This window comes from Melanerpes formicivorus, unplaced genomic scaffold (assembly GCF_026170545.1).
Source record: "Melanerpes formicivorus ecotype bairdi unplaced genomic scaffold, bMelFor1.0.p_v2 SCAF_23, whole genome shotgun sequence".
NCBI lineage: Eukaryota > Metazoa > Chordata > Aves > Piciformes > Picidae > Melanerpes > Melanerpes formicivorus.
Genome location: NW_027142375.1, coordinates 3441460 through 3464990, shown reverse-complemented (window position 1 = coordinate 3464990; position 23531 = coordinate 3441460). Strand labels below are relative to the sequence as shown.

The 23531-nt window shown below is 40.2% G+C and overlaps 1 protein-coding gene across 8 annotated transcripts in view; it reads right to left on the bottom strand.

The window, feature by feature from the left end:
- The window catches only part of TBC1D5 (TBC1 domain family member 5), a 331491-nt gene that overhangs the window by 80847 nt on the left and 227113 nt on the right, over nucleotides 1-23531 (bottom strand). For all 8 annotated transcript variants that reach the window (XM_068152338.1, XM_068152339.1, XM_068152334.1 and 5 more), the window contains one exon: nucleotides 4082-4224. In XM_068152338.1, coding sequence (XP_068008439.1) covers nucleotides 4082-4224 — 143 coding nt within the window. The remainder of the gene's footprint in view (nucleotides 1-4081; nucleotides 4225-23531) is intronic.

Here is a 23531-nt window from a genome sequence, read left to right as displayed (position 1 = left end):
TTTGTTTTCTTGTTCACATTCAGGTACCTGTTTTTCCTTCTTGAAGTAACAAGGCTGGCACAGTGAACACAATACAATGGTCTGCATCAGAGTTTTTTTTCAGGCGAGCATAATATGAGCACCACATCGTTACAAGGGCAATGAAAACCTCCCATGCACACTAAATTTAAGATACTTTCTGATCACCATGCCTTTTATACCAAAGCAAATAAAATTATTGGAAAGTGATAGCCAACTCTGAATACTTTTATAAACAATAAGCAGGAAGACCAACTCATTTCTCTTTTGATCACATCACTATATATATATATATATGTTCTATTCTGCACTGTAAAATCCTCTCTTTATTTTTCCTGGAAGAGTTCTTCACTGTCTCAGATACAGAGAAATGTAAATATTAAAAAAGCTAATTTATTTTCATGGTGTAGGCTTGATGCCTGGGGAGAAAAAAAAAAAGGTATTTTGAACCACAAGACATATACTCTAATTATTAATTTTTTAATAAGGTAAAATAGTAAATTAATTGAATAATGGAGGGGGAGGAGAGGGGGGGAAATTGAATCAGACTATAGGGCAATGACTTGTATCCCTTATGATGCCTAAAAGGTAAATTTTCCAATGAAATGTTACCATCCAAATAAATACATGAATAAATAAAGTCCAACACTTCAATGAGGAGAGACTGATAACTTTAATGTTTGCTTTACCTTTCTGATTTTCCCCACATATCCACCTGTCCCCATTATATGTAGAAATCTTTATGGAACAGAACACTGTTGCCAGTGCTCTGTTTTCTGGGGAACCTTGGGTTAAAGGGATTACTTTGCTGAAACATCTCCTGGTATCCTTTGTTTCAGAGTGATCTGTATGCTGCCCATGAGTCGGCACTGTGTGCTCACAGCCCAGAAGGACAGCTATATTCTGGGCTGCATCGAAAGAAATGTGCCCACCAGGCTGAGGGTGCTGATTCTGCCACTCTACTTTGCTCTGGAGTACTGTGTTCAGATCTGGTATCCTCAGCACAAGAAACACCTAGATACAGAGGAGGGCCACAGAAATGATTACAGTGTTTTTAGATAAGCAAAAGCATATCCTAGCAATGGCCATAGCTGGTCTTCAAGTGGAAACATGATAAAAATAAATGTATTCTAACACTGATCAGCCAAAATTAACTCCGGGTACAATAACCACATTAGTCTATTATGTACAACATAGACAGGTCTTCCAGGTTTGTTAATTTTTGTCCTTCTTGAGTGGAAGTACAGAATCACAGAATCACAGCATTTCAGGGGCTGGAAGGAACCTCAAAAGATCATCTACTCCAACTAGAAAGTAGATATATTTTTGCACTGCACCCTCCCTTCTATTTTGATTTCATCAGCAATCAGATATACATCCGTACTGGCAAAAAAGAAGTAACATATTCAAGCTTCTGATTTCAGAGAATTAAAAAAGACCCCAAAACCACAGCCAAAACCCAAAGATTGTTCTGCAATATTTTTTCCACAGGAACACAGAAAATGATTTATTAAAGCTAAGGGATATTTTGGTACACAGCCCTACACTTGGCCTGTGCAGATTATCACTCTGTGGATAAAGCTCTTGATGGCTACAGGTGTAAAAGAGCAGCTTACAGAATAGCTGTGCACACCATTACCTGCCTGTAATCTCTAACATGTATAAACAACAACAGAATAATCTAATTTCTCCTTTTCCCCTGAATAATTTGAGAGAGGATTTAAAAACCAAAATAAAAATCAAATGAAAGCCACACAGCTGAAACAATGCTTTCAAAAAACCCTGCCTTTGAGAACATCATCATAATAAAGAAAGACCAAAAAAAGAGATTCAATTAATTCCCAAACCAGCAACTTTTCCCCCATCCCCTATTGTGTAAAAAAAGAATATAGATAAATGTTAAACTTTCAAATGCTTTCAGTAAGGTATCACTGTCATCATTGCTTGCATTTGACATTTTTATCACACAGTGTCTTAAAGAGCTGTATTCCTATTCCTATTGTTTCAAAGTCTTTAAATTGAAAATTTCCAGGCAATATATTTATTAACAGAATTCATCATCATCCCATATTTGGAGCTAATGTTTCATTTCACCAAATAATTAGCTTTTAGAGACTTAATATTACAACAGAACTTTGAACTCCATTCAGAGCTATATTGGCAGCAATTAAAAATTAGGGAAAAATGGAAAACTTTTCTAGGAATGATAGAGAAGAAAAGCTTTATTTTATCTGAGAGAGAACTGTGGAAATCACAAGAGTTTGAGGCTGGCTTTGAAAAGCAATACATTTTCAACTCAACATTAGCTAACTTATGATTGGGTATTTTGTTCCTCTGTTCGATTATGCAGAAAGTAACTAACTATGTTTCACTGTTCTGTTATGCTTAGAGCAACTAACTACATTCCACTATTATGCTTAGAGTAACTAACTACTTCTCACTATTCTATTTTGCTTAGAGTAACTTTCATTCTTCTATTATGCTTAGAGTAACTAACTACTACAAACCAGAAAGTTACTGATTACAGAAGCAGAACGCCTGTGAAATATTAGCTGTCCTAATGAGATGGCTGCATCTTATTTGGGCAAGTGTACTCAGCTTTAAAGCCATTTCCTAGACTTATTTACTAAACCTGGGGATTTCAGAGAAAAGAGGGAGACTGATTTCATGTAGGTATTTAGAACCCATTTTTAGCTCACATTTTCAGTTACTTTATACACCAATACTTGCACATGAGCACCACAAACAAAAAGAAAGCAAACCTGTAGCGACCTTCCCTCTCCAAGAAGGGAGAGAGTGCTTACAAACACGGTACTAAATGTATTTATTTCTTTAAAAAAGGAAATGATGACACAAAATAAAAATCCTGATGTTAAGAAACATTTCTACATTTATCTGCACTACCTATCTGTCCTAAAACCGTTCAGTTTACTGCACATACCCAGGGCAGATTTAGACCACAGCATATAATGACCTGGAATCAGATCATCCTGAAACTCCAGCATTAATTGTGAAACCTCTAAACTGAATTAAACACCCACGTGATTGAGAGGAATATAAGGTAGCTCTATATGCTGCATGTTTATTAAGAAGTAATTAAACACCCCCCTACCCCCCAAAGACAAGCAGTGGAACGACAGTACGTGGAAAGTACGCACACGTTATATTTTCAAGACAGGAACCTAAAATAGGAGCCACAGATGTTGAAAACTTCATGTGTCCTAGAACACAAAATTGTGTCAAGTATGTGACCTTGTTATAGCCTAAAGCTTACAGACTGTATATAATTAACTCTGAACAGCATGCTACAGAATTCATATACTTAATGACAGGCAAGTATCTTGCTGTGAAACTCATACTTTGCTGCAGCAAAGTTGTACACAGATTTTTTTTGTTGTTCAAAATATGATGGGACAGAAATAAATGCCTCAATAAACCACCATGCATTTTCCTCCTCCTATTCACAAACACATAAGCTAATGACACTTCTGTGGTATCTCACTCGTCCCACCTTAATGCATTTATTGGTCATCACTGAGCAGGAAGAATTCCCCTTTGCTCGTATTTGAAGCGTAATAAAGTAAAATGAAACATCAACTCTTGCGAGAAACAAATGGAGTTTGTAGTTCTCACTCATCTCTGCATTTACCTTTCTTTCAAGATATATCTTCAACAATTTGGAGTCACTGTGCTGTGCATTTCTTACAGCACAACGGCACAGAAAATATTTCCAGTGTCAAAGGGAGGCTTTACTCAATTCATCAGCTTGGTCAGAAGGTGGAGCTCTGTACGTACCTGTACCACTTAGCGGCACACAGAATCTGTAACTCCCTAGGAAGCCCTAGAACTAGTCAGAAAACAAACCTGCATTTAACTACAAGATACAATTTGTATTATAAATATAGCAGACCACGTCTGATAATAAATGGCTTCTCTCCTAGCACTTGGAGCAATTTGCAGGATGCTAAAGAAGTCACAATGAAGTTCGAGTCCTCTTTTTCTTTTAACAGTAGGTTTGCATTCTTTTTTAAAGAAATGAAATTATAAGGTAGTTGATACTTACAAGCATCTCTGATATACAACAACATGGCTACAAAAATGTAGTCAACTAAATTCAGGGTGATACTGTCAGCAAATAGAGCATCCCAGACAACCAGAAGGTCCTGAAGTGGGAATTCGCGTCCAAACAGAAGCCTAATCCATCTCCTGAAAGAAAGAAGGAAAAGATGTGATTTGTCTTTCTGTTTTGCCAAGCCTAGTAAGCTCAGGAACAACTACAATTCAGATCAGGAACAACTACAATTCAAAACATTTTACCAGAGAATTTTACACAGTGTGAAGATCTGTGATAGCCACTTAAATAATTGCATTTGTGGGACTGTTCACTGCATCGGCGTTGAAGAAGTGACACGTTACAGATTGTGGAAGCTTAGCTGATTAATATCCTATATGCCATATTTTGTAGCATTTACTGAGATAGTCATCTAAGGTGAAAAGAGGAAAATGTTACATAAGAATACTCTGGTACAGGGAAACAGCAGGGTGAAGCTAGTGGTTTATGAGGAGCCCTGAAGATCCCAGTCATATGAAAGCCAGTTCAGAGGCAGATGCCAAACAGCTCTTAAGATAGACTGGGTCACGCTTACTTTTGAGGAGGCTTCCACCCTGTTACTGATGGCAGTGTTTGCAGCTCCATGTAAATGTGCTGTGGATGCTATTGTGACTAAACCTGATTTAAATCTTTACCGGATTTACTATGCTGCTAATTCCTGTTCATATCTCTGCTGTTTTCATACCCAGGAAAATGTGGAAATCTGTCTTATTAAATGCAGTATTTGCTTGGGGCTGGAAGCTTAAGATGCAGTAGAAGAAAATAATTTCTCAAGATCTTTTTCATTTCCAGTTCTGGCTCTTACACTGACTTGCTGACCTCAGGAAAGGCACTTCCCCTTCCTAGTCCAGAACAGATCTGCCAGTTTTGTACCTTTTTTTTTTTTAATAGGACTATCTAAGGTGACACTTAAAAGAGCTAAAAAATAGTTAATAGCATTAATCCTGAAATAGTTATTATGAAATGGACTTAAAAATAATGAATTACATTTTTAGCTGGGATATGCAAATTACTATGCACATGGAATCTGTTTATTCAGTGGCTAGAAAAGATTGATTGCAAATTTCTGCTAAGCAAATTAAGTCATTCTTTAAAACTCACAAAAATTTCTAAAAAGGAAACTAGAAATTTAATCAAGATGAGTTTCACTCCTAAGAATTGATGGTTAACCACTTTTGTTCCAGAACTCATTGTTGGTTTAAGGCATCTGTGTTGGTTTTGGTTGTTTTGTGTGGGTTTTTTTCCCCCCTGTGATTCCAGTAATAAAAGTTCATTTCTAGACAAATTATTTCCAACACGTCAATGGAGTGCAAACTTTTAAGACAGCAACAGTCTGTATAAAAAGACTCTTATATATAAAAAGAAATTCAAAGGGGCTGTTTTGTAAGTCAAGCTTTTGTTCACTGAGCTTCTATTTACTGGAACTCTGTCTAATCCACAAGAACATCCATGCTACAGAGACAGCATCATCACATTTTTTCATTGCAAGACAAATTCCCTTTTGGAATGTGTGATATGTGATGTGAAAAGACAGCACCATCCCATTCTTGTATTAAGCATTTATGTTCTCAGGTCCTGCAACTTTTTATTTTAGTGTAGTAATCATAAAATTCACAATATTAGCTAGGACAAAACACAAAGTCTGCGCTTCCCTCTCTGATCAACACCCCCTTCCTAGAAGGACTTATTTTCAGACCTTGGAAAGAGAAGTCAGAAGAACTGAAGACACAAAAGCGAGGCTTAGCAAGTGCATTTAACGCCGCGTCTGTTCTATCCAAGGGACTTTATAGTGACATATTACCCTACAGTGCCTAGCCTACAGGAGACTATTATCTTGTGGTGACACAAACATTACCCAAACTCTGTGTGAAGCCTATTGCTTGAATTAACAACTCCTCCCACCTGTAAAACCGCAACTTTCAAGTCACACAAACTGATAGGCAAGAAATTTCAGCTAAGCTTGAAGTATTCAAGCTGATGTCCCTTGCAACTGCTCATATCTCATTCAGGAGCCTTGCTAAAAGTCTAACACACTTCAAGGGAGAAAATACTCCACGGTGTAATGGGATTTGTTATTAGTCTTTTATTAGAAATCTCTTTTGCTTCTTTACCACTTCATTATGCAGTGTTAATCGTTTGTAGATGCAGGTTTATTCTGCTCAAGCAGAAGTCATTCCTTTTTTTTTTTTTCCTCCTGCCTTTATATTTTCTCCTGGGAAAATTAAATCTCAGTCCCCAGAGGTATCACGTTTCACAGATGTAGGCTGCTGAAGAACAACTGGACTTCCTTTTGCAGCCATAATATTACTGTTAATTATTTGAACCTTCCTGCCTTAAAGGGGGTAAGCAATTCATCCTGTTGTAAATGCATATATACTAACTGCTCCCTTATTTTCTTCGGCAGCGTTTAGCTCATAGCATCTATAAAGCAAGGACCCTACTGCCTATGAACCATGCTGCCATATGGCAGGACTTCACTCAGCTTTTATATTCATAAAAAGGGATCTTAATTCCTTAAGTGTCCATACTGAAAAGCTGTCTTTCAAACTAGCACGTTTTTATTGCTTTTACAAATATTTGCAGAGAATTTAAGGCATCCTTAATAATTGCATTGGACATGAGAAACCTTTTCTTTTTCTTTCTTTTTTCTTTTTTCCTTTTCAGATGGCTGTCTGTGGTTTAATTATTGTTCTGTCCTGTTAATCTTGCCTTACATCTGTTACACCTGCAGTCTGCGAGGCTCACAATAGTATAACTTTTATCACATGCAGTAATACAATAATTCATATTTTACCAGGCACACTTAGCAATTAAAATCTACCAAAAAAAATCCCAAACAGATTTTTTAAAGCCATAATACACCAAGGTACTACTACATTGTAGAATATGTAACTGTATCTTCCACTTATGATTCCTATATAATTAAACCAGTATTCTCAAGAGATCTGTAATTACTAGCAATAGATAATGATTCATTAATGACCTTACAATATAGGGGAAGCAGGAGAAAACTGTGCTCTAGTGAAGCCATTAAATAAGGCAATGATCTAGCCTTACCAGTTTTAACTAAAACCACAACCATTTTGACTGAGATTTGCAGGGCAATTCTCCAAGCACCAATAAAATTATCTTATGCTATGCTACATATATTTAGCTGGTTACCTTCTCTGTCTTCTTGGAACACAGAAAAGTCTTTACCAAAAAAAAAATGAAGTAAGTCTAAGAAATGGCTGCAAATGAGGTGATACAAACAGTTTAGGAATATTTATGAGGAGACAACAACCAAATGGAATCAGAAAGAGTAAGAAAAACATAATGCCAGGGAAGGCAAAGCAGGTTTCTGAAGCTACTTCTAAATGACTAAATCTAGGCCCTCCAGCTTGTTGACAAGTTGCCTAAAAATTCTACTCTAAGATCCTGTTTTCAGCCATTTATACTTTTGCTACACTCAGTCTTCAGTACAATTTATACTCCAAGTATCTGCTCAAGGCTTGATTTTTATTTCTAATTCATTGATACTATTCATTAGAACAAGGTTAAAAAAATATGTCCACGTTCATCTCATCTTTTTTTCCCCCCCAAGTAGTTAATCCAGGAGGTCTAGGACCAAAACAAAAAGGTATCTGGTGTTTCCTTTTTGTTGTGTATATTTTAAAGAAAAGGCCCAAATTTGACAGTTTCTTGGCTGACCTAAACACAGCAGAGTACACATACAATGGTGCATCTGCCACGCTGCCCCAGCTGCACCCTCCTTCTTGCATGGGAAATGGCAAAGATGTTTATCATCCACCTGCAGTGGCTTGTGACTCTTAGTTGGTGTGAGGGTGGAGGATACTGTTGATCCAGTTTCTAATGCTCACAGGCTCACAGGATGTTAGGGTTTGGAAGGTACCTCCAGAGATTATAGAGTCCAACCCCCCCTGCCAGAGCAGGAACATAGAATCTAGAGCAGGTCACACAGAACACATCCAGATGTGTCTTGAAAGTTTCCAGAGAAGGAGATTCCACAACCTCTCTGGGCAGCCTGTTCCAGTGCTTTTGGAACCCTCACAGTAAAGTTCTTCCTCATGTTGAGGTGGAACCTCTTGTGCTGTAGTTTCTATCCATTGTCCCTCGTCCTATGACAGGGTGTAACTGAGCAGAGCCTGTCCCCTCCCTCTTGACACCCAGCCCTCAGATATTTAGAAATATTGATTAAATCTCCTCTCAGTCTTCTCTTCAGACTAAACAGCCCCAGGTCTCTCAGCCTCTCCTCATAGGGCAGTGCTCCAGTCCAGTGCTCTTACCATCCTTGTAGCCCTCCATTGGACTCTCTCAAGTAGATCCCTGTCCCTCTTGAACTGGGGATGCAATATTCCAGGTGAGTTCTCACCAGGGCAGAGTAGAGGGGGAAGAGAACCTCCCTGGATCTGCTGGACACACTCTTCTTAATGCACACTAGGATCCCATTGGCCCTCTTGGCCACAAGGGCACATTGCTGTCCCACGCAGAACTTGTTATCCACCAGGACTCCCAAGTCCTTCTCCCCAGGGCTGCTCTCCAGCAGACCACCTCCCAACCTGTACTGGTGCAAGACTCACTATTGGGAATCTTCCAGAAAAAGGGAGGTTCAGCAGGATTTTGCAGGATGTCATTTCATTTTCAGTGCAAGTTTTGCTGCTTTTATTAAAATGCAGTCCATTTCAATGGACTGCAACTACTGCAAAGAATATCATCTTATCATAACCAAGCACTCAGGGACTCAGAAATGCCAAAATTAACATCAGTTGTTTACTGACTGAGAAAATTATATGTAAGCTCTGTCTCTTTAAACTCTGTCATGAATTATGTTGAAGCAAACATTTGTAGCCAGTGCAATTTACTATGTAAAGTCATGGTCAATAATTTAGGAGAAAGAGTAGACAGACTTGAGCTGTGATCTGAGTGTTCAAAAATGAGATATGGAAAAAGGATGAGTGAGATTTGTGCAACAACTTCAAAAGAACTTAAAGCTATATGGATAATAAAGGATGAAATAGTTCAATGCCAGCCAGTAAGCACTACTCTGAGCAGATTTGATGCCTGAACTCTGTGTTTCTAACCTACGCACACTGGGTGGGTTGCAGTCAAAGAAGGCTGCGCATCTCTGGGGCTGTCCTGCTGCAGAGGTACCCAGCAGCAGGCAGGGCTAACACTCGGCCTAACACTCCCTTGCTCGCTGGAGCACTCACCAACACTCATATGGATGAGAAGAGCAAAGGGAGGTGCAAAGATATAGCAAAAGCACCATCAAGAGAAGACATATGATAGCAGTTGCCAGAGATGATTTAGGCAAGTTCAATTGGAGGATCACAGAATCACAGAATCACAGAATCAACCAGGTTGGAAAAGACCTTCAAGATCATCAAGTCCAACCTATTACCCATAAAATTCTATTAGAACCTGTAAGTAGTTACAAAAGACGGAAATAGCATGAATAATTTGCAAATGATACCTTGATCATATTTTACAACCATTATCATGAGGCATGGTGTGGGGTGTGATCTTCAGCTTTGCATAGAAGAGATGCAAGAAAAACAGCAGATTTTTGTAAAAAACATCCAGGTGATTTTACTTTAAAATACAAAAGTACCAGAGTACAATCTTAGGGCACTTTAGGTTCATTAAAAATAGTACAACTAGTGATTGCTCTGTCCTGGATGTGTAGAGTAGTTCACTTTCTTCTAATGAGATGAAGAAGACCAGTCAAGACAAACTTGACCACGTTCAGCAACATTCCAGCTTAGACTCGCCACACAGCCCATTTCTCCAGTGGTCTGCTTCCTTTCTTAATAAATCTTGTTTTTATTAAGACTCCTGTGGCTGTGTACGGTTTCAGGATTTTGTACAGAATGTCCTGAAGAGGTTAATAAAACCCCTGAAGGATCTATGACAGTAATGGAAAGAGGCCCAAGTATAAGCACGACCCGTTCTCTCAGCTGCTCTTCTACAAAGGTCTTGTTGAAGGGCAGCGCTGCTCGTGGTGCGTAAGAAACTTGTAACGATCGCAGATGAGAAGAAAGTCAGAGAAGCCAAGTGTTACAATTAACAAAATGACATTTCTGTAATAAACAAAACCTTATTAAAATCCAATATTTTGTCAAAACATAGAGAAGCATGTGAAATGCCAAGGCAGCCAAAGGAAAAAAAATGGCATAACGAGTTACACGGGAAGCTCTCCAGACTTTCAGGGACTTACAGAAACTTCTGATGTGTTCGATCTCAGTGGTGAGAATTTTATACACAGCACACTCTCAGATGCACAGCACCCGTAAGGGATGTACAGCGAGATATTGCTACAGCATATGTTCAATTTTTTCCCCCCTTAATCCACTTAACTTACGAAGGGAATGAAAACAGACATCTTGCTGGAAGATGTGTTTCCTTCAACCATAAATTCAAATGTTAATTCTGGATTTATTAGATAAAATTGTGTGGCCTTTGTCATTTGAGAAGGCAGACAATACCATCAGATTTTCCTTAGGCTGGAGAACATTTAAATATTATAGATTTCTACCACGTTGTCTCTGGCATCGGATGCTGAGCGTACAAAAGTCTATGCGACAAAGGAGGGAAAAGTGCGTGCCGGGACCTCCCAAACCGTTCAGCTTCTTTGTAGACATAGAGATAACACAAAGTGTATATATATAAAAGAGTCTTCTGTGTGTGCATACACCTTCCATACCTGTTTCAGTAATTTCAGGTTTGTATGTGCACTACTATTCTGCCAGAGAATGATGCATATTGGTTTGGTGTGTGGGATCTAGGTGGGGTTCTCCTGTCCTGCACTCCCATGCAGACTGTTCATTTCATCCAGCCTCTCTGGTACAGGGTGCACCAAGATTTGGGTTACAAATACTACCAGAGTGTTTCACAGGATCACAGAATGTTAAGGGCTGGAAGGGACCTCAACAGGTCATCTAGTCCAACCCCCCTGCCAAAGCAGGATCACCTAGAGCAGATCACACAGGAATGCATCCAAGCAGGTTTTGAGTATCTCCAGAAAGGGAGGCTTCACAACTCCCCCAGGCAGCCTGTTCTAGGGTTCCATCACCTTCACATGGAAAAAATTTCCCTCATGTTTCCTGTTTCAAGTTTAAAAACAGAGGTAAGAATCAGATATTTATTAATAAAAATCTATTCTGAGCTAAGTGAAGAATGAGAGCACTGTACATAAGTTGAGTTTGTTGCTTTCTTTCCATTGGTGAAAAAAGTTTTGATTTGACCTATTGCCACTTCCTGCTGCTTTACACACTCTGAATTTTTTGTATGGTAATTACCTTATCAAACACAGACTAGCATATCCCTTTAAAATGAGTACCTTATCATTTTACTTTTACCAATAAGTGACACAAGCATCTAATTGTTATGTGGATTACCTCCTCTCCCATTTGGTTTCTTGAAGGCTACTGGCTAAGATCACTCAGTTTTGCATCTGAGAGAAATGATTTCCTTTTTTTGGAAGACTATGTATTTCCTTATTAAAGAAGATTTTTCTTTCTAAAAAATGAATTCCTAATCATTATCTCCTCTTCCTCAGTGTAATTTTTTTGGAATGAGCACTTACTATTGTCTTAAACCAGACCAGCTGTAAGGTATTCACTTGCAGATAGGCAGTTAATGAATAAGGTGCTGCTGCCTCTTCACGACAGTAATATTTTAATGTTTTTTAGAAATGTTCTAAAATAAAGCTAGTGAATGAGTTAGCTTGCTTTGGGTAGGTTTCTGTTCCAGTTTTTAACTACCTTTAGGCACCTGGTTTGGGCATTCATGCTGCCCTTGGCTTCAGATCTTCCATGGTTGCCACTGTCACCTACTGCTGCCCCTACCTATACACAATTCCTTGGGTGGTACCAGCAACTGCTGCTGCATGCTTTAGACATATTCACCTGAAGTGCTGGCCACCCTGCTAGAGGGAAGACAAATTTCCTTCATGTTCTTGCTATGGTTTTGGTCCCCAGTGGAGTTCTAGCCATGTGTTGATAACTGTACTTTCATGCTCTTCAGAATTTGTTTTGGAAGTTGTTTCATGTGATTTTATGAGAATCCACTCAATGCTGACAAGAATGTGGCATTTTGCTCCTTCATGCAGCTGTTGTAAAGTCCACATTTCTCCTGCCACTTCATCCAGCTGCAGAATACACACCAATGATAGGGACATTGATGATCTTTGAGATCTCTTCCAACCTTGGCGATACTGTGATACTGTGATACATTTCCTGAAAAGAAGACTTTTACAAAGCATGCTGGCAACCACACTCATTGCAATCTGACCCTGATTTTAAAACTCTGCTCAATGTTGCTACTCTGCTCTGTAAGAGGAAAGGCTGAATAAGTTCGTTGGGTGGAAGCTGAGGCATAGGAAGTTCCATGGAAACACGAGGAAATCTTTTTTCACAGTGAGAGTGACAGAGCACTGGAACAGGTTGCCCAGGGGGATTGTGGAGTCTCCCTCTCTGGAGATACTCCAAACCCACTTGGAGGTGTTCCTGTGTGATCTGCTCTAGGTGATCCTGCTCTGGCAGGGGGGTTGGACTGGATGATCTTTCGAGGTCCCTTCCAGCCCCTAACATTCTGTGATTCTGTGTTTTGTTAGTAAGACTAGCTTTCAGCAACTCCAGGTTTAGAGAGACAGAGGAAATGGCTAGAGCAAGAAAGATGTACCTTTGGTAGAATAGGATCAGATCAAGGAATACTTAAGCAAACTGGACATGGGCCTTCAATGGAATGCATTCATGAAGGCTAAGGCAGAGGTCATCGTGAGGCCACTCACAATAGTCCTTGGTCAGTCATGGTAACTGGGAGAATGTCTGAAGTCTGAAGGAAAGCAAATGTCACTCTTGTTTTCAAGAAGGTTAAGAAGCAGGATCCAGGGAACTCCAGGCCAGACAGCCTCACCTTGATCCCTTGGAAGATGATGGAACAGACAATCCTGGAAACCATTTCCAGGCAAATGAAGAACAAGAAACTCAGGAGTGGTCAGCACGGCTTCACCAAGGGGAAGAGAAATGATACATGAATTCATTCACCAGCAAAAAGGTGCTTCAAGTTGACAAGAAATATCACAGATCAAAGCTGAGGAACACATTTTTTACATGTTGGCCAAAAAGGCAAAGGCAACAACATGAACGGTCCAGCTGCTACACCATGACTCATTTAGAAATTATCTCAGCTAAACTAAACTGTGCTTCTATTCAAAGGAAGAAGACTGAAGAACACTGCTGTGTTTCTGCAAAAAAACTAATTTTAAAGAGCTCAGTAGGATAAAATTATGGTGAGAAACCAGAAGAACCAGAGGGGGCTGTGATATTCCAGTGGACAAAACACTTTAGTGCAAGGAGGATGTGACTTATCTCTGATACATGTCCAACCCCCTAATTTCATGACTAATATCTGCACTTCCAAGAGAAAAAATGTAAGAACTTGTAGGTGTGCCTCCTGAATTCTTCCTGTTCTTTGCCTCGATGCAATTAAAACCTAGAGTCCTAAATAGTGATGATGCATGTGCATTTTGTTTTGAAAATCACTGCAGAGTAGCAAAAACATTTTCTTTTTTAACAAAAATAATTACAGGTGAATGATTTTTAAACACTGTTTGCTGCAATAAACCCATTGAACAAAAGAGGCACTTCTAAATTAGTGAAGTTCCTACTGATCTCAGCTATTAGCAATTAGGAACTCCACTCCCCCAACTTTGCCATCTTTAAACGGCAATGATTAAATTTGGTTTTAAAGTGGGGAAATTATATTAGAAAAACAACTCTCAGTGTTGCAATTAAAGCACAGTTCTTAAGATGACAAAATAAATTTGCTAATGGCTTTATCCATGGATTCAAGATGCATACAGAAGGTTTCAATGACACGATACCTCTTTAACAGAGGAATCTATAGCATGATGTATAACATTTTACTGTCCCATGTTGTTAAATCTTCTACAGGGTCACTACATTTCTCTGTAGAATTCACTTAGAGGAAACTTACTCAGAAAAGATGTGTGTTTTATAATAGAAGGAACAGAGATATTTTTCTTAATAAACCTTTATTTAGAATAAGCCAAACCAGGTTGGAAGAGACCTTCAAGATCATTGTGTCCAACCCATCAACCAATCCAACCCACCCAAACAGCTAACCCATGGCACCAAGCACCCCATCAAGTCTCCTCCTGAACACCTTCAATGACGGCGACTCCACCACCTCCTTGGGCAGCCCATTCCAATGTGCAATCACTCTTTCTGTATAGAACTTCTTCCTAACATCCAACCTGAACCTCCCCTGGCGCAGCCTGAGACTGTGTCCTCTTGTTCTGGTACTGGCTGCCTGGGAGAAGAGACCATCATCCGTCAGTCTACAACCTCCCTTCAGGCAGTTGTAGAGAGTGATAAGGTCACCCCTGAGTCTCCTCTTCTCCAGGCTGAGCAACCCCAGCTCCCTCAGTCTTTCCTCGAAAGATCTAAAGTAAATGTAAACAAATAAGCACCGACAGAATATTATGAAGTTTATATTCTATCTTGGAGACTTCTCCTATCTCAATTAAATAAAGGAAAATTTAACTTGAAGCTAATTTAATTATGTATCAGATTGCCTCTTTTATGTCATAAAATATATGTCAAACATATCTGAAGGAAAAGGACATGGCCTTTACAAAGTGATAGTATTTCAGTTCAGCTTAAAGCATAAGAAATTGAAACTATGATACATTGGCATGAAGAAAACAAAAAAAAATGTTGGGTGTTTTTCACTCCTTCTCTTCACAGTGTAATGGACTTTTTTTACAGGTATTTCCCCTTGAGAAGGAAAATTAAACAGCAACAAACCTTAACTGGACAGAATTCCTATGCACCACTTCAAACTGAGGCTTTATCTCTGCAAACCTCTTTATAGTTCAGTATATAATATTTCAAAATCTGTTTGTGGTATATATAATATTTCAAAATTGGTTATGGATTTTTTTTTTAAATGAGAAGATTTATATCATCACCGAGTTCAATATTACATCTATTGTATGCTCTAAAACTAAATTAAGAAGCTGTTCAGAGGCCATACATGCAGCAGTCCATTTCAGTCTATTAGTCTGGCTAAATGCCTTCATACATCCAGTGAAGGGAGTCATCATCATCAATCTGCCACTTTTAGTGACCAGTCAACTCCATGTTGATGTATGCACTGAGGAAACACAGTCTCTTCCTCTGTGCTGTACTCTGAGACATAAGAATTAAGTGAGGCTGTTCCAAAAGGTAGGAAGTAAAATGATGATTTAGCTGCTTAGTGTAAATAACAGTGTTATAAACACTGGTTTATTTGTAACCCTAGTTCCAAGGCACAGTATAAGCTTGGAGCCCAATTCCATTATGAGAAGGGCAAGGCAAATCAGAGTTAACTTCTTTCGCCTGGTAAGTTGAATGCACTATTGTTACCCAGAGTCTTGCTTTCATTCACTTGTCAAGCAAAAATATGCACACTTTGAAGTTGTTTTACCCTTTCTGTATATACCTAAACAACAACAGCAACAACAATCTGTTTTGCACATTATTTAGGAGAGCAGGAACATTCTACTTTTGTCAAACAAAGTACCTGTGACCGATGAAGTTTTGTGTTGTGGAGTGGCAGCCTTATGGGAATACTGCATCTTTCTGGAGACGCGCAAGGGCTTAGCAGTCTCATTTAGCTACCTATGCGCTTCTGCAGAGGCCCTGCTAGCAATAAAATACTCCAGTGGCAAACAGCTAATTCATTAATTAACCACAGTATTTGCTGGAAAGGAAAGCACTAAACAAGGCTGTACAGCAAGTGCAATTGCAGTTGTTCCAGGTCCCCGTCTGCAGTGTGTGCGGCAGAGGCAAAGCAATGCCTATGCTGTTTCTAATTATTCCAATTATCATGGCACACTATGAAAACTTGATTAATAACACTGAAGATATTGTTGTGGCAATTAGCCATATGGTTGTGGGACTTTATTCTGTCACGATTTAGCCATTAGCATCTACTTATGTTTGTCAGAACAGAGCATCCGTGACAAGTTGGAGTTCCGCTCACCTTGCCGAGTCCCCGGTGAGCAACACCAGAGAAATGTTTATTCCTGGGAGCCCCGCGCCAGAGTAAATTTTTCATGCAGCATCCGGCCTGAACTGGGGACAAATGTCAAGTAGCTTATGTGACGACCCATCAAGCCAGGCTGTCCCTGCAAAAGGTGCCTTGTGAACGGCTTGGCAAGGCGGACTCCCTTCAGGGGAGGATTCGACCACTAAAATTAGGGTCAAATGTCTCACACTCGGTGTTTTCAACGGTCAACCGTTCCGACAGCACGCACCTGCCCTCATTGAGATGTGATGAAATGCTCTGTTATGATGTTACACACATATGAGTTACATGTTACCCTGAGCTTGAAATGGATACCTCCAAGCAGAGGGAGCATGGGGCAGCACCACTGTCAGGTTGGTCAGCTTGAGTGACAGTTCTGTAAGCTGGAGATTTTCATCAACCATCTTTTTAAAGGGATGTGGTAAAACCCATTGCGGCACTTTTAGGCTGATGCCTGGGAAAATTTTCCACAGATTGAGTAGAAAGTGGACTGAGGGAGCTGGGATTGCTTAGCCTGGGGAAGACGAGACTCAGGGGTGATCTTATTGCTCTCTACAACTACCTGAAGGGAGGTTGTAGACAGGCAGAGGTTGGTCACTTCTCCTAGGCAACCAGCACCAGAACAAGAGGACACAATCTCAGGCTGCACCAGGGGAGGTTTAGGCTGGAGGTTAGGAGGAAGTTTTACACAGAGAGAGTGATTGCCCATTGGAATGGGCTGCTCAAGGAGGTGGTAGAGTTACCATCACTGGGGGTGTTCAGGAGGAGACTTGATAGGGTGCTTGGTTGCATGGGTTAGTTGATTAGGTGGTGTTGGATGATAGGTTGGACACGATGATCTTGAAGGTCTCTTCCAACCTGGTTTACTCTATTCCTATTCTATTCTATTCTATTCTATTCTATTCTATTCTATTCTATTCTATTCTACTCTACTCTACTCTACTCTACTCTACTCTACTCTACTCTACTCTACTCTACTCTATTCATTACAAATTACCATTGGATGTGAAAGGGAAAATAATTATAAGGCCTAATAAATCCCATTGGTCTGATAACAAAGTTAGTTGTATTAAACTACCTCCTTCTCTTTTTGTCTTCTTCACTCTAGCTGATACTAGCTGGTGGCTTGTGCTTAGCTGTTGCTAGCCTTGGCTGCATTCTTGTTGTGGCTGCTTACTAACAAGCTATTCTCTGCTCTTCTCTTTCTCTTTTCCCTTGTATAGGGTGGGGGAAGAGAGCAGGGATGGAGGAGCTGTTGGTAACCCCCTGGTTTTGTCCAGGGGGATCTTGTGTTGTTTATAAACTGCAAAATATGCAAATATTGTATATTTTGTACATATTCATTGCATTTCATATTTCTAGATTGTAGTGTGCTTCTTCATTTGCTTTTCAACTGAGCTGGTCTGGCAAATTTTACTCTGGTGTCATATCCTCCAAAGTAGTTGGGGGGTAATTTTCAACCCACCATGCCCATCTATTTTAATTGTTCCTTTTTCACCCTTTTGTGGTCAGAACAGTGGCACATCTCTAAAAGTTTGACTCCAAGACACAAGTAAAAGCTTGAAAAAATTAGTTAATAATGGAAGGAGGCCTCTTTTTTCCCCCTCCTGAAAGCACAGCAGTAGTCTTCTTACTTCCCCTTAACATTTCTTGCAGATTAGCTAACACAAATGTGTTTATATTGGCATGTCACTCAAAATCAAAATGTTTGCAATCAAAGACAAGTCCAAACTTGACTAGTTGCCCACAGTTAGGAATCAACAATGTGGGAACCCAAAAAGGGAGTGATAATGACATGTTTAGATGGCCTTCAGGTCTGTGAGGCCCTGGAGGTGATAAGAGATGTTGTACCTCCAAACCTGGTGAGAAAAGGATGGGAGTGAAAAATAACAAAGTGCTGCATCTTTGCAATGGATGGGAAGGCAGCTGGGGAGAAGAACACCTGTTAAAATAAAGATAAAACAGTGGGCTTAGTGGGGATAGGCTGTGGGAAAGTGGAATTGTAACATTCACATACACCTCAATAAACAGACACCAGCTTTGCAGGTCTAGGCCATTTCACCCTGCAGCTGCTGGTCACCCCCTTGCAGCTGGTCTGCTCTCTGTGTTGAGAGCAGCAGGGATCAACATATCGCTACATTCACTCAGGTAAACCCACAAACAAGTTAGTCCTTATTAAAAGGAGTAAGCAGCACAAAAGAATTAGCATCTTGCTGCACAGGAATACTATATATGTAGACAACTGACAAAAGTGTGCCTACCTATTCTGGCCATGGAAGGAGGTAGATTCAGATTGGATGTTAGGAAGAAATTCTTCCCCATGAGGGTGCAGACGTTGGAACATGTTGCCCAGGGAGGTGGTAGAAGCCTCATCACTGGAGGCTTTTAAGGCCAGGATGGATGTGGCTCTGGGCAACCTGATGTCGTGTGAGGTGTCCCTGCCCATGGCAGGGGGTTGAAACTCGATGATCCCTGAGGTCCCTTCCAACCCTAACAACTCTATGATTCTATCATTCTGTGACAGTAAAATGACACTACGCAAGAAGTTTTTAAGAAGCACAGAACTTACAGAAAGCCCACAGTGTTGCAGAGATTCCCTGGCTACTATTAGAAAGAGCAATAAAAATGGCAGTTTTCACCTATTTTTCCAATACCTCTACCCTAATGGTAGCTTTCTTTTTATAGTCATTGTCTCCCATCTGTACAGATCTTACACACACTGTGAGGAGACAGATACTTCATTCAAAACCATAAGAGTAATTGTAAAGAAACAAAAATAGTCAAAGGACTCTGAGCAGGAGTAATATTTTAAACTAAATTTAACTTGTTATTTAATGACAAGAATTTTAGTTGACAAGACATCTGGGCATAAAACTTGCTGACAAATGTCCACGTAAAGAAACAAGAATCAAGTGCGCACCTCACACAGCTCGCTACTCAATAGGGATGTAAAGTTATTGGCGAAAGGGAGGAACTGGAGGCGTTTCTCATCAGACATATTTCACATATGTCATAGCTGAAATATGTTCACATTAATTTTTAATGAGAGGTATTTCTAAGGCTGAAAAAAAATCAGTAACTCCCTTCCCCTACCCCCCAGTCATGCCCTTTTGATTGAGATGCTAAAGTTTGGTTTTAAAATAACAGTGTTTGTGGACAATGATATACTGACTGTCCCAGACATTCCACCTGAGCACACAGACATTCATATGTGGAGGGGGATTGGGTGTAAAGGAGGGGAATCATTCAAAGAGGGAAACATTGAAAGGAATAAACACTGGGTTGGAAAGAAGGAAGATATGAAGGACAGACAAGAGAGAGCAGATGATTTTGCAGCAAGGGAAGTATCAGTGAGATTTCTTTTTCATAGGAGCTGTGGAGAACAAGAAGGATGACCCAGAGGTTAATTTATGTACAATGTGAGCGCTGGGCTCAGCCCTAAACCTGTGCAATGGATTCAGTTTTCTCCTTACCCATAGTGAGTGCTGTTAGGATGTCAAAGCAGCAGCATATGGCCTTGCTTAAAGCTGAACTTTTATCCAGAGCAGTCTGAAGGTCTGTCCCTCTGCCCACCTGGCTTCTGAGATAAAGACCCTGCAGCTAGAGATGTAACCCTACAGAGGGAGCAGAAGCAGACTTTTCTTGGGCTGTGTTCTGCTCTTTGCCATACTGGAAACCTCTCTGCTGCTTTGCTGGCTATTGCAAGAATATAATTGCGATCACAGCCAAATGAATAAAGAGGCTACAGACTATATGAGCTCATGGTTAAAATTATCTGGGTGTTTTCTACTTGTCATCCAACAATAAACTTTGGACATAGTATAGTTGAATATATCCTGCATTTTCAGTTAGTACTGATACTCATTATTTAGCACAAACTAGGAAGATGAAGGAGGAGTTGAAAACTGTGCTACTCACATCCAAGGACAAATCATACCCATGCCTGAATTATGGACAGACCTTATGAGACCACAAGCCGATGAGGTGGTGACCTTTCTTGCCCAAAGCAATGGTCTGCCAAATCTCTATGCTGGGAACATGCACTGTCCTAGGAAAAGATTTTGGCATGTGGGATAGGAAATGTGAGAGTTTGGGTTGTCCTGAGAGTTGAGCACACATTCATTGACACACATTTGGGTCTGGCCATATGGGTACCAGAAGTACAGATCTTACAGCAAGCCATGCATTGAACAATTCTAATGTCCCAACTCCAGGCAATGTTGTAGCGAGGCAGTGGGGGCTGCATCTTCTCCATTTCTCCATTTATTTATACAAGATTAAATATTTTCAGGAACATTCTACTATGTATATGTGGATTTCTGATTTTCCTTGGCACTGCAAACTTGGCTGGAACTTCTAGACCCTATTTCTGTCTGCTAAATCACTATTTCAGAATAGATTACAGTTATATATGGACCAAACCCAGGCACAGTAAAAAAATATGCCAAGTTTTACAGTGTTCCACACCTCAAACAGGTATTGCATTTCAGAAACAAATTAATTATAAAATAAAGTACTTTTGATTATTTGTTTCCTAACCAATCAGAAGCACTCCTCCAGAAAAGAATTCAGCTTCCACTTTTGTATATGGTTCTTAGAAATTTCAGGGTAGAAAGGAGACGTTGAACACCCTTCTCTGCCTCTCTGGCAGAAAATCTGCTGCACACTTAAACAGATATTTCAAAAGGAACTAATTTGAATGCTATTGTCCAGTTTCCCTAAAACTGTATTTTAACTTCCAAAGACATACATCTTTTTTCTGAACCTACCTCTTTCCAATGTTAATGTGAGATGTGCACAAGGCAGCCTGAAAACACACCTGACATCCTCATGCTCTGGCATTTCCTGTCACTGGCAAATGCAGATGGGGAAAGTGTCAGTCTTGATGGGGAAGGGGTGAATGGTGAGACACTGGAACAGGTTGCCCAGGGAGGTGGAGGAGGCCCCATTCCTGGAGGTTTTTTGTGGCCAGGTTGGATGTGGCTCTCAGCAACCTGATCTAGTGTGAGGGGTACCTGCCCATGGCAGGTGGAGTTGGAACTAGATGATCCTTGAGGTCCCTTCCAACCCTAACAGTTCTATGATTCTAATGCCTGCTTCATTGGAGGCATTTCCATGAATGCAGGTAGGCTTTTCTGCAGGCTGCTCCCTAGATTTTAGAGAAATAGAGATATGGAAACATACATGATCAGATACAGGACAAACAACCTCTAAGGGGAGGTATGAAAAGGAAGAGCTGGAGGCTAGTCCTATCTAAAGGTTAATTTGTCTGACCACACTCTTCCATGCTCCAGCATAATGATACCACAACTATCTAAAGGGTAAGAAGCCAGAAACATGTTGCAGCTGGAGCTGAACACATGGATCTATTAAACCAAGAGATCATCCCAGGCAGCACAGCACCTAGCACTGAAACCCACCTGCCAGATGGACTGAAATATACCCTTCAGTTTGGGGAACAGAGTAGTACTCTAAAACACAGCATGCCAGATTTGTGATCACCTCAACAATTACTCCAGGCACATGTTCTTGACTCAGTGCTTGCTCATGGTTGTTTGGGATATAGGTGGTATTTTATTTGGAGGAAATGATGCTATTGAGTATTTAGTTGGCTGTGACAGGTAGAATGCACACTTTGAGGAGGCGGCATCTATCTCTGTCAGTTGAACCGTACTGTGGAAACACTTGCCAGCAATTATTCCACAATTCCTTACTGCCTTGGATGTTATTCCACAATCTGAATTGTGATCCCATAGCTGTTTTTAAAAGGTCACTGTTCAACACACCAATCATGCATTGATTTTATTTTCCTACAGAAATTACATGGTCTCCAAACAGTCTGTTAGCAGAGAGTGTAGCAAGCTTGTGATGTTCAAAACAGGACGACTCAGCAGCAGCTCTGAATTGGAAAATATGGTCTAGCCTTGCAGCGTTATCTCATTAGGCTGAGAGACCTGGGGCTCTTTAGCCTGGAGAAGAGGGAGAGAGGATTTTATCAATGCTTGTAAATACCTAAAGGGTGGGAGTCTCTTTTCAGTGGTGACCAGTGATAGGACAAGGGGCAGAGGGTACAAACCAGAACACAGGAGGTTTCACTTAAACATAAGAAAAAGCTTCTTTGCATGTGACAGTGCACTGGAGCAGGCTGCCTAGAGAGGTTGTGGAGTCTCCTTCTCTGGAGACTTTCAAAACCTGCTTGGTCATGTTCCTCTGCAATCCGATCTAGGCAAACCTGCTTTAGCAGGGGGAATGCACTGGATGATCTCCAGAGGTCCCTTCCAAGCTCTACCTGTGATTCTGTGATTAATTTATGTTTCTCTCTATTAGAAACTCCAAGTCTGGGGTATATGCCCAAGGGTTCAGAGAGGTTTATAACCTAAGGCACCACTTAGCTTGAGGGAAAAAACTTGTGCCACAAAAATGATTGGAGCAATCACATTCCAATTTCCTATTTGTTCTCTGAAAAATATCTTCAGAAAATGTGTATCACCTCAGACTTCATCTTTGCTTTGTGTGAATTTATGGACTCTTGGGAACTGGTTCTGATTCTACCCAATCAGCACTTGCTAAAGGCAGCAGGAAAGTAAAGCACATCCATCTCTGGAAAGCAACTGTAACCCACAGATGAGGCACAATTTAGGAATCTAGAGATGTAGCCATAGGCAAATTATTGGCCCATATAATTTTCTTCTCTTCATGTAAGATAAGCATAATGACTTTCCAAGTACTATGGTTAGAAATCTTTGCCAGAGAAATCCTTAAATTAAAAGCACTATTTTAAAACTCTGATAAAACAATTAGGAATAATCTTTTCATGAATGCCACCACGTATCAGTATGATGGGTTTTCCACAGCTCAAACCCAAGGGCTGTGATTCATATACATAGAAGACAGCATTAGGATTGCCTAAGGTGAGGGTAGCATTCATGACAACTAATCTGTCATTATTAGAAAACTACAGAGGGTCACAATTGCTGGCTCTGAATGTGTCCTTCAGAAACACAAATTTTACATACATCAAGAAAGTAAGAAACTGCATTTCTACAGTGAGGATGGTGCATAGTATAAGACAAAGAGGCTGACTGGTCAAAGGTAGAGATGTTATTTCAGAGACATTAACAACTTTGGAAATAACAAACACATTTTAAGACACCCAAAAGGCACTGGCTTTATGGCACACTGTACTTACTCTCAGCCTTGTATTTAAAAATCTGTAAATCATTTCTACCTCTTGTCAAAAACCACCTTAGCACATGACTGTGGTAAGGTCCGGAGGGTTGAAGCAGCTATGCTACCAGGATAGGCT